Here is an 11538-nt window from a genome sequence, read left to right on the forward strand (position 1 = left end):
CCATAGCCTTGACTAGATGGACCTTTGTTGGCAAAGTAATGTCTCTGCTTTTTAATATGCTGTCTAGGTTGGTCATAACTTTCCTTCCAAGGAGTAAGCATCTTTTAATTTCATGGCTGCAGTCACCATCTGCAGTGATTTTGGAGCCCCCCAAAATAAAGTCTCTCACTGTTTCCCTATCTATTTACCATGAAGTAATGGGACTGGCTGCCATGATCTTCGTTTTCTGAATGTTGAGCTTTAAGCCAACTTTTTCACTCTCCACTTTCACTTTCATCAAGAGGCTCTTTAGTTCTTCACTTTCTGCCATAGGGTGATGTCATCTGCATACCTGAGGTTATTGATACCCTGGCAACCTTGATTCCAGCTTGTGCTTCTTCCAGCCCAGCGTTTCTCATGATGTACTCTGCATATAAGTTAAATAAGCAGGGTGACAATATACAGCTTTGACGTACTTCTTTTCCTATTTGGAACCAATCTGTTGTTCCATGTCCAATTCTAACTGTTGCTTCCTGACCTCCATACAGATTTCTCAGGAGGCAGGTCAGGTGGTCTGGTATTCCCATCTCTTTAAGAATTTTCCACAGTTTGTTGTGATCCACACAGTCAAAGGCTTTGGTATAGTCAATAAAGCAGAAGTAGATGTTTTTTTGAAACTCTTTTCTACTGGGCCATGCTCAGTAAATCTTTAATCCAATTTTCTATTGATGGGCAGAACTGTGTTTCATGGCAAATAGATGGGGAAACAATGGAAACAGTGAGAGACTTTATTTTGGGGGGTTCCAAAATCACTGCAGATGGTGACTGCAGCCATGAAATTAAAAGACGCTTGCTCCTTGGAAGAAAAGCTATGACAAACCTAGACAGCGTATGAAAAAGCAGAGATATTACTTTGCCAACAAAGGTCCATCTAGTCAAAGCTATGGTTTTTCCAATAGTCATGTATGGATGTGAAAGTTGGACTATAAAGAAAGCTGAGCGCTGAAGAACTGATGCTTTTGAACTGTTGTGTTGGAGAATACTCTTGAGAGTCCTTTGGACTGTGAGGAGATCAAACCAGTCAATCCTAAAGGAAACCAACCCCAAATATTCAAAGGAAAGACTGATGCTGAAGCTGAAACTCCAATACTTTGGTCACCTGATGGGAAGAACTGACTCATTTGAAAAGACCCTGATGCTGGGAAGGACTGAAGGAAGGAAGAGAAGGGGATGACAGAGGATGAGATGGTTGGATGGCATCATCGACTCGGTGGACATGAGTTTGAGCAAACTCCAGGAGTTGGTGATAGGACAGGGAAGCCTGGAGTGCTGCAATCCATGGGGTCACAAAGAGTTGGACATGACTGAGTGACTGAACTGAACTGATTAGATACCTACTGTATGCAGGAAGTCACAGAGGAAGTAAATAAAGTCACTGAGAAAACCCTAGGATCTCTGTAGAAAGAAGGGGGTGTATCTAGGACCCAACAGCCCCACAGAGGTAGGTCCTTGGAGGTTGGGGACAGGAAGTCAGTCCCCTTCATGGCAATTAACAGGTCAATGCTTCTTTGTAACAGCTGGAAATCAGTCATCCCTGCCTGCAACAGTGATTGGGTACCTCCCCTAGAGAGAGACCTTGTCCCCATTTCCTTGTCCTCCACCCTGGAAGATGCTGGAGGAGCCCAGAATTAAGCATAAGGGATAGACAGAGAACAGCCACTCAGCAGTCTTCCTCCCTCCTCTCCTTGCAGAACCACCCACAGTACGGGTGACAAAGCACTCAGCCCAGGACGGGGGTACCACCCTGAGGTGCTGGGCCCTGGGCTTCTATCCACAAGACATCACACTGAGCTGGTGGCTGGGTGAGAAGAAGTTGAATTCAAAGCTTGAGTATGTGGAGGCACGCCCCAGTGGAGATGGCACCTATCAGACGTGGATGGCCGTGTGGGTGCCGGCTGGAGATGAGACCCAATACACATGCCACGTGCAGCACTGCAGCCTGAATCACACGCTCACTGTGTCCTGGGGTGAGAAGCTGGGCTTGGCCGGGAGGGGCTGAGGAGCGGAAGGGGAGGGTCCTAGGGGACCAGAGACAGGCCCATGATCTGGGAGTGCTCACTTTTCTGTCTTTCTTAGAAATGCCCTCTCATCCAAGACTTACGGCCGTGGTTATCTCTCTCATCCTGATCTTGCTGGTGATTGGTGGTGGTGTGAGTTTGACCAAGTGCCTTCAAGGTAGGTGGGTAAGGAACAAAGGAGTGGGAAGCCCTCTGGCTGGTACAGCCTTTTAGGGAACAATACAATGTATCCTTCCCTGCGACAGCAAGAACAGTTTTCTCCTGGGAGCAGCAACTACTGCTGAGGTCCTGCCCCCTGTCCCCCACCTGTAGAAAAGCCCACATGTCCCCACCCTACCCCAGTTGCACACCACCAGGAGGACCTTGTGGATCCCACAGTCAGGGGAGACCTGGGACTGACTTGGGAAAAGGCCCAGCTGGGGAGAGGAAGAGGGATGGTGGGGACCCAACACTCACTGGGTCTCTTGTGTTCTTTTTCTCCACAGCCAGGAATAAGGAACCTTACGAGCAACCCCCAGGTGACTGTGGTATGGACCAGCTGGGGAGAGGAAACCCCAGATGTTCCCAACACAGCGGAGATGCCTTAGAACTCAGGATGGGGGTGGGGCATGGGGTGTATGCTTTCCCAGGCCTCAGCCCCCTGCCCCATGCCACCATCCTGCCCCTAGGCAGAGGGGGTAGGGAGCACTCCAGAAAGCCACCATCTGGGTTTGGAAGAGGGCTGGGGAGCCTGTTGGGATCACCTCCCTTCCTTTCTTCCTGCAGGTTAAGAGGACCCCCATAATTCTCAAAGCCCAGCAAGATCAGGAGCTGCTCAACTCATCTCCTGACAGAAGTCACTGTCACAGATCAAGGAAGTGTTTTGTGGGGTGTTAGGGGGCCTGAAGGCCTCCTGCCGTCTAATTATTTCTGGTTTGGGGGGTGGGAAGGGGGGGCAGTAGTAATCCCTCAGGTCCTCTTACACTTGACAGTTTTCAGAGTGATTTCATGTTAATTGTAAATACCACTTGAGCTTCTCAGGCACTCTATGAGTTTGGCAATGTTACTCTTATTCCCACTTGCCCAACATGAAAACCAAGGGTCTGGGCAGTCAGGGAAAAACCCGAAAAATATCCAAGAGTTATAGCGGCAGCATCATGTGTGAAGCTGCTAGCATCAGAAAGAAATGGCTGAATGCCTGCCTCTTTCATAGGTGTGTTCTGTATATATGTATGATCTCCTTTTGTATAGATTAGAGTGTTGGGTGTGTGAGGGTATAGAGGAGGCAGTAAGGGTAGGTGTGTGAAACTGAGGAGGTGTGTTAAGGTGAGGATGTGTGGGTGTGTATGTTTGAGGGTGAGAGGATATATGGGGTGCATGTGAGGGTGAGTGGTATGTGTGGTGTGTGGTATTCTTTTGTATTTGAGGAGAAGCTCAGAAGACAGGTACCTGGAGACCTGTTAGTTAGTCCCAGGCAACTGAAGGTTGGGAAACAATTCAGTTTCCCTATGTCCTATCCTTTTGAATGGTTGAATTTTTACAATAGGCACAGGTTACTGTTACAGTAAGGAAAGACCCCTTTTCTCTATGTCATGTGAAAATGCCTATGAAGGATATGTCTGGAGAAGGCCCAGCCTCACCTTTGCATATTCAGTGGAGCAGAAACCCCTTGTCCCCTCAATGAACAAGAATCCAATCTTAGGGCCATTTGATGTGCTAGCAGTTGGGACTCCAGAGCCGAGGCAGAGAGATAGCGCATCCCATTGTCATAAAGGACACAAGGTCAGACCCCTTCCAGAGCACCCTCTGCCTCCCTTCAGCTGACTCCAAAGTGTGACAGAGCCTCCTGTGGGGAGTTTGAAACCTCTGTGTCTGTAGCCCTGGGAGGCTCAAAGGCCAAGGATGTGAATAATTGTAATACTAGAAAAAGACTCAACCTGCCCTGGTGGCCTGTGGGACCTAAGCAGTGAGCTTGTAATGACTGACTTGTACTGAAGACATGTCTTATATGTCTGTCTTTCTCACTGATGTTGTCATGCCCCATATATGCTGTGCAAACCACTTCCTAAGCAGAGTTCTAAGCACTTTATTACATGTTAGTTGCTTAGTCGTGTCCAGCTCTGTGAGACCCCATGGACTGTAGCTCACCAGGCTCTTCTGTCCACGGACTTCTCCAGGCAAGAATACTGGAGTGGATAGCCATTCCTTTCTCCAGGGGATCTTCCTGACCCAGGAATCGAACCTGGGTCTTCTGCATTGCAGGCAGATTCTTTACCATCTGAGCCACCAGGGAAGCCCTTTATTTTATACTTTATTGTATACTAAGCTGTTTAATCTTCCAAGCATGACTGTGAGGGGGAATTAATACTCCTGTGGTACAGATGAGGAAACTGAGGCCCAGGGTCCCACAGCTGATTCATGCCAGAGCTAGGATGTGAGGACTGCTGCAGCCTGGCCACCTCACCACTGCACCAAAGCCTCAACAATAACTGAGCTGTTCTGTAAATGGGCAAGTAAGTACAGGTCTATAATCCTTTATTTGCAATTCTGAAATCTACAAAAACCTCTGGAAGCTAGAAGTGTCTTCCCAAATTTGTCATCAAAACATGACCTGGGAGAGGGGCAGGAAGGGAAAAAAAAAATCCTAAAGGGAAGTGAGGTTCAGTGCTTCCACTGCCAGGGGCACAGTTTTGATCCCTAATCAGGGAACTAAGATCCCACATGCCCCATTATGGAGCAAAAAAGAAAGAGTCAAGTGGGGTTATTCATATTCTTCATTTACTTCCTCTAATGTGCCTTTTCACATTTTTTTCACAGTAATATTGATTTGGGGGATTATTAGATGTCACCCCAGACATCTCTGGTTGCTGCTGCTAAGTCGCTTCAGTCATGTCCGACTCTGTGCGATCCTGTAGACGGCAACCCACCAGGCTCCCCCATCCCTGGGATTCTCCAGGCAAGAATACTAGAGTGGGTTGCCATTTCCTCCTCCTATGCATGAAAGTGGAAAGTGAAAGTGAAGTCGCTCAGTCGTGTCTGACTCTTAGCGACCCCATGGACTGCAGCTCACCAGGCTCCTCCGTCCATGGGATTTTCCAGGCAGAGTACTGGAGTGGGGTGCCATTGCCTTCTCCATTATATAATATTCAGCATTCACATCTTGGTATCTTTCTAAAGCCTAAAGAATTCTAAATTCTAAACTATATCTGACTCTAAGGGTTTTGGGTAAGGGATTGTGGACCTGTATTAATAAGGTTTTGTGGTAATAAACATGTTTTATTTTTTCAGTTCTCTGGCTGTATGGTGAGATGAGTTATAACAAAGGTCAGGTCTGGTCCCCAGCAACGGGAGGCACAAGTGCCCAGGTGGACCCTCAATGCTCCCTCAGCCCTGGGTACACTTAGGGCCTCCTGAGAAGAAGTGGAAGTTTCTTCTCTGGGGAAGGAGTAGAGGCAGAACGTTTTTGGGAAGAAGCAGATAGAAGGAGGCTTCTGATTAGTCTTTCTCTCTTTGAATTGGTATAGCCTGGTCACCCTTCTGTACCCCAAGGTTATGGGGGTTCAGGTTCCTCTATAGACCCTCCAGAGCCACCTCCCAGTTTTGATCTCACCCAACCAAGTGTAGCCCTTAGACTGACAATCTGCATGGCTTCTTTGATACAAGGAGGTGGTATATTCAGGGAGTCTTAGATATAGGGTCTGGCTTCTGTAATTATGCACTGGGCAGAATAGGCTGGAAGTTCCTGTCCAGTTCTGGGATTCCCTGTGTCTAGGACCCTGAATACTTCTGGGGCTGTGGAATTAAAGGGACAGAGAGGCCATAAACTAGAACAGTGCCATAAGAGCCCCTATAGGACAGCAGCAGGGCCCCAAGCACCTGCCCCTTAAAGGTATGGTCTTTCCTTCTTCCATTAGCTTCATTGGCTAATTGGCTTAGAAACTGCCAGAGGGCAAGGGATGTGCAGTCTACATCTGCCCTGGATATCCATCCACAAACCCTGGTTTTTACACCTCACTGCCTTATCCTGCTGGTTCTACTCATTCTGTCCACCCAGCCTCTGATCTCCTCATCAGAACATAACATTTGCAAGAAAACCTGGGGCTCTGGGACCAGGGGTCTGATAGAAATGCCTGAGGCAAGGAGACAGCTGTTACACTGCCTACCCTGGCCTGAGGGGCCTTCCTCCCCTTTCCTGAGTCCCACTAACCCTTCCCTGGTGGAGTAGCCCCCACCCCAAACTTGACACCCCAGGCAGAACCTACCAGCCTTTTTGCTGCCAGTGGCACCACTGTCCTGATGTTCAAGAAGTGTGTGTTCCATAAACAGATTATGAAATCTTTGGTAACTGGATCGCTTTTATTTTGTTTTAATCATATCTCCCTTATAGACTAGTTCAGTGTTGGCCCATAGGACCATAAAATACATTTTAGGAAAACAAAACAAAATAAAAAATATATATAAATACAAAATAAAATAATACATTTTGGACCTAAAAAGATCCTGAAGCACTTCTTTGAACCCCTGATAATTTGACCCTCTCACTAACTGCCCCACCCCTATCACACTACTTCCCTCTGCTGAGGTTTTGAGGCCTCTCACGTTAGAGTCCTTCCTGTCCAGGCTGTGAGCTCTCTCTCAAACACATTTCTTTTACCTCCATCCACACCCCAGCATATATTGGTTTATGTCTGGTGCAGTTGCAAAAATTGAAATAAAGGAACATGATTCAATTACCACCCCACAAACAGTAGGAGTGAATGCAGGGATCTAATGGCACCAAGGGATGAGGAGGCTTAGAAAGCATGGCTGTCTCCCATAACCCAGGTTTTGCTCAACCCCCATTTTTGTTTTTTGGCTTTTTAAAAAATATTTATTTATTTGCCTGCATCAGTCTTGGTTGTAGCATGCAGGACCTTTGCTGTGTCATGCATTGTGGTACACCAGCTCAGTAGTTGTGGAGTGTGGACTCAGTTGCTCTGGGGTGTGTGACATCTGAGGCCCCCAACCAGGGATCAAACACAAGTCCCCTGCATTGCAAGGTGGACACTTAACCACTGGACCACCAGGGAAGTCCCTCCATCCCCATTTTTGTTTCACTGCTTAGTAGCAGCTAGTCAATGGTGTCAACCAAAGTCTGGTGCTCTGAGCCTAGCTGAACCCACCTGGACATCTGCCTCTCTTGGCTTCCTTCCCCAGCCACTGCTGCCAGGAGAGAAACTTGTGAGGGGACAGAAGGAAAATGCACAGGGAGTTTGTCTTAGCTCTGAGTGTTCCTCTCAGCTTCACCGATGGACACCATGGTCTCAGGAGTGGACAGAGGCAGGAAGGCAAGTAAGGAGGGTTCTGAGTGCCCTAGAAAGGGCATGGGAATCTGGCAGGGGTAGGATGGCAGCTTTGCAAGAGCTCCTCCCTCAAATCCTTGATCTGAGGGAACAGCCTTCCTATCCAGCAGGGCACTGACTTTGTGTCCTGAGGGCACGGCCACAGGCCTCTCTAGGGAACTGCTTCCTTCTGTCAGCCATTCTGGGCTGTGGCTCAGAACTGTGAGGTCTCTACTCACAGACACACCCCTGGCTCAACCTGTGGGTGGACTGCTAAGTCATACTTCTAAGCCTCAGGCCACCCTGATGGCCTCCCTACCCCCATTTGCGCAAATCTCACATGCTAACCGCTCACTCAGGAGTCCTGTCCCAAACCACAACTTCTTGAGGGGCTATTCCATTCAGAACAGAATTCTCTGGTTGTTCAGTATGGCCCAGTGCTGTGATTATGCGTTGAATGAAGGAATTCACTAATGAATAATATGAATCATGGGTATTCAAAGAATATCATTAGAATCCAAACTCTCCAAACAGCAAGGCTTTCTTACAATATCATCTCCAGTGCAGCTTGACTCACCCAGTTTCCATCAGTGTTCCAGCCTTGCCTCCCTTCCTCCCAAGGCCATCCAGAACTCAGAGACCTGGACGTGCCTGCCCTGGGTACCATGATGAATTATGCAGGATATCCAAGCAGCCACAGCCTGGTCAGATGGGAACTAATGACAAAGGCCAACAGGAAGGCCCAGCCCTGGCCTGGTATTTTTTTTCTCCTCTAACTTTCTGGAAATGTTCACCGATCAGTGTGGCATCAAAAGCATAATCAAGGACATAGGCTCATTCACAACTGTGTCTTTCTAGACTCTCCTTGCCCCAAACTGCCACACAGTACAAAGGGAACCACACAACCTCATCTCAAAGCAAACAGCCAGGGAGGAGGGGGTCAGCCTTTCAGCTGTCTGTGCCAAAGGCCTGTCCCTCCAGGTCCTTTTACTCCACAGTGCCAGAGTCAGGATAGGGAAGAGACCCAGGAAGCCCGAGCTCTCTGCACCGCAGCCAAGGCAGAGAAGAAGCTGGGCCTGTATTAAGGAAAAGCAAGGCTGACCCACTGGTCATACTCACTCTGTCCAGCCAGGACCTCTGGAATCTGACGGAGAAGACGGTGCTAGGGCATGGTGGACAAGCCTGAGTCTTGAACCCAGAAGGTACAGACAAACCAGAATTGTAACATTAGAAGGCATTCTGGGGACTTCCCTGCCATTCTGGTGCTTAGGACTCTGTGCTTCCAATGCAGCAGCTTGCAACTTCCATCCCTGGTCAGGGAACTAAGATCCCATATGCCACGTGGCACAGCAAAAAAACCACCACCAACAGCAAAGTCCTGCTGTATAGCACAGGGAACTATATTCAATAACCTCTAATATACTGTATTGGAAAAGAATATATATAAGTATATATGTGTAACTGAATCACTTTGCTGTATGCCTCAAACTAACACAATATTGTAAATCAACTACTTTGAAAAAAAACAACAAGGCATTCTAGAGGTCCTCCATTCTAACCCCATATCCCAGGGTTCAGTAAACTTTTCTTGTAAAGTGTCAGACAGTAAATATTTTAGACCTTTCTGGCCACAGTCTCTGTCTAAATATTCACCTTTGTTTTCTTGTTTTATAACCCCTTTAAAATTTAAGAATTGCTCTTTGCTCTTGAGCCTTACAAAAAGAAACCAAGGGCCAGATTTGCCAACCCCTGTGTGGTCAAGCCCATGCTCTACTGCCTCTCGGATACCTCTGACAAAGTGGTTTCCAGTGTCTGTGTGACAAATGCTTGCCTCCTCACCATAAATTGGAATATAATCATCTGCCATTGTATGGGATTCTTCAGCCTAAAAAGGCTGATGTGAGTTTCCATGGATAAGTCTTCTGAAATCAGAATCCTGAGAAAAATGCCCTGGCAGCCACCTTCATTGCTGAGCCCTAGCTCCTGAGTGCCCTCCACAGCTCTGTTTTCCCAGTGCCCCGGGACAATGACACCGAGGCCCTGTGTGTGCCAAGTGATCTGCTCCAAGTACCCACAGTCCCCAGCTGAGTTCAAGAGAAGGCTAGCAGTCCTCTGTGAATAGGAGAGTGTGCCTGGTTGCTGAGGGTGTACAGGTTGCAAGAGGGCTTAAAACCAAGCCGCCTGTATACCCTGGAAAATATCAGCTAGGTTTCACTACATGATGGAAATTAAACAAAGTCCCTCTCTCAGGTGCCGCTTAGATTTGAGGGGAGGTAATTCAGAAGAGAAGCAAAATAAAATAGGTACTGAATTAGGACTTCATTCAGCTAGGTATTCTTGAGAATGGGTGTCCACTATATGTTTAAGTCACTTTGGTTCCTTCAGGATGCTCCCTCTAGCCTCCTCTCACCATCTTCTTTCACTCATTCCTCCTTGCTCTTTCTCCAGCTCTCCTTCCCACCTGGGCTCTGCTCCCTGGGGCAAACAGGAACTTGCTTTCATAAGCAGGCCCCTCTTCTCTTGGTCTGCTCCCCAGCTCTTTGCCAACCCCCTTCCATGTGCAGGGGAGAACCTGAATTCGGGGATGGGGAAGTATTCCAGCCTTGAAACTCAATTCCAGTTCCTGTTGTACGTATTACCCACTGCGGCATCTCAGTCATTACCTCCAGGATGGCTCTCAGATTGTATATGGGAGCTCACATGTTTGTTTTCTAACAAATAGACAACATGGATATGTGTCCCACCTTACACAGGGAAGACCTGGGTTTCTACTCCTGCCCTCTCCAGAATAAAGGCTCTCAGAACCACTAGGATAACAGAGAATTCCCTGTCAGTTTGGTGGTTAGGATTCTGCACCTCCACTTCAGTGGGAAGGAGTTTGATCCCTGCTCTGGACCCTGCTTGTTGAGGGCAAAAAAAAAAAGTAGGATGACATATGGTGGGTTATTTTTCCCCTCAGGGTTCCAATCACTTGAACATACTTGAAGTAAGAGAGAATAGGAGATAAGGGAGAGTTTCTTCTGAGACTTATCTACTACAGGAAAGTAATACAGTGGTAGGTGATAAAAACACAAAAATAACTCCAGTGGGCACTGTTCTAAGCATTTTACAACTAATCCAATTTTATACCAACCCATGAAGTAGGTGCTAGGCTTCCCTGGTGGTTCAAACAGTAAAGAGTTTGCTTGCAATGCAGGAGACCTGAGTTCAATCCCTGGGTTGGGAAAATCCACTGGAGAAGGGAATGGCAACCCACTCCAGGATTCTTGCCTGGAGAATTCCATGGACAGAGGAGCCTGGCAGGCTACAGCCCATGGCATCACAAAGAGACACGACTGAGGGACTAACACACACATGATGTGTGTGCTACTATCATCTTTATGTTGCATGTGGGAAAACTGCAGCATAGGGATGTTAGTAACTAACCCAAGGTCATACAGAAAATGAGTAACAGAGTTGGGGTCTGAACACAGGCTGGTGCTGATAGCTCACTGTGAAACGTGCAGCTTCAGGACCAGGAACCAGGCTTGATCACTCAAGAGCTTTTGTGTAGCAGAGTTTTATTAAAGCATAAAAAGGGACAGAGAAAGCTGACATAGACATCAGAAGGGGGACGAGAGTGCCCCCACTTGCTAGTATTATCAAGGCCTTATGTACCTTTACCAGACCCATTTTCACAACATACATCTTAAATTAACAAGATTAGAACTAACAACAGAAAGGTCTCACCAGACCCGCTCCCATAATATACATTTTAAGATGACAGGATTAGTCAAAAGGTTCTCAAGAAGAAGAAACATGTCCTTGAGCAAGATAAATTGTTATATTGACTAAGACAAAGCAATGTAGAAAAAATTGTTGGTCCTTTTCTCCTTAAGAGCCCCAGACCCCTTTCTCCTTCTCGAGGGCTCGGGACCCCTCTCTTCTCCTCCTCCTCCTCAGGGACCCCGGACTTCTTATCAGCCTGCCTAGGAATTGACTCTCAGTGCCATCCTCTGCAGAGAAGGCAATGGCACCCCACTCCAGTACTCTTGCCTGGAAAATCCATGGAAGGAGGAGCCTGGTAGGCTGCAGTCCATGGGGTTGTTGAGTCGGACACGAATGAGCAACTTCACTTTCACGCATTGGAGAAGGAAATGGCAACCCACTCCAGTGTTCTTGCCTGGAGAATCCCAGGGACG

General features: G+C 47.6%; 1 protein-coding gene across 3 annotated transcripts in view; it reads left to right on the forward strand.

The window, feature by feature from the left end:
* The window catches only part of LOC104993295 (H-2 class I histocompatibility antigen, Q10 alpha chain-like), a 19594-nt gene extending 13062 nt beyond the window's left edge, over window positions 1-6532 (forward strand). Inside the window, exons 5-9 of one of the 3 annotated variants that reach the window (XR_825812.1) lie at window positions 1731-2006; window positions 2116-2214; window positions 2543-2584; window positions 2823-4549; window positions 4854-6532. Coding sequence is in view for 2 of the 3 variants with exons in the window: in XM_010846473.1 (XP_010844775.1) it covers window positions 1731-2006; window positions 2116-2214; window positions 2543-2584; window positions 2823-2827 (422 nt within the window). In the remaining variant the exon portion in view is untranslated. Of the gene's footprint in view, window positions 1-1730; window positions 2007-2115; window positions 2215-2542; window positions 2585-2822 lie in introns of all 3 variants that reach the window. The other 2 variants (XM_010846472.1, XM_010846473.1) reach the window with 2 other exon arrangements.
* Window positions 6533-11538: the final 5006 nt, after the last annotated feature.

The sequence above is a fragment of the Bison bison genome, unplaced genomic scaffold (genome assembly GCF_000754665.1).
Source record: "Bison bison bison isolate TAMUID 2011002044 unplaced genomic scaffold, Bison_UMD1.0 scf7180017864238, whole genome shotgun sequence".
NCBI lineage: Eukaryota > Metazoa > Chordata > Mammalia > Artiodactyla > Bovidae > Bison > Bison bison.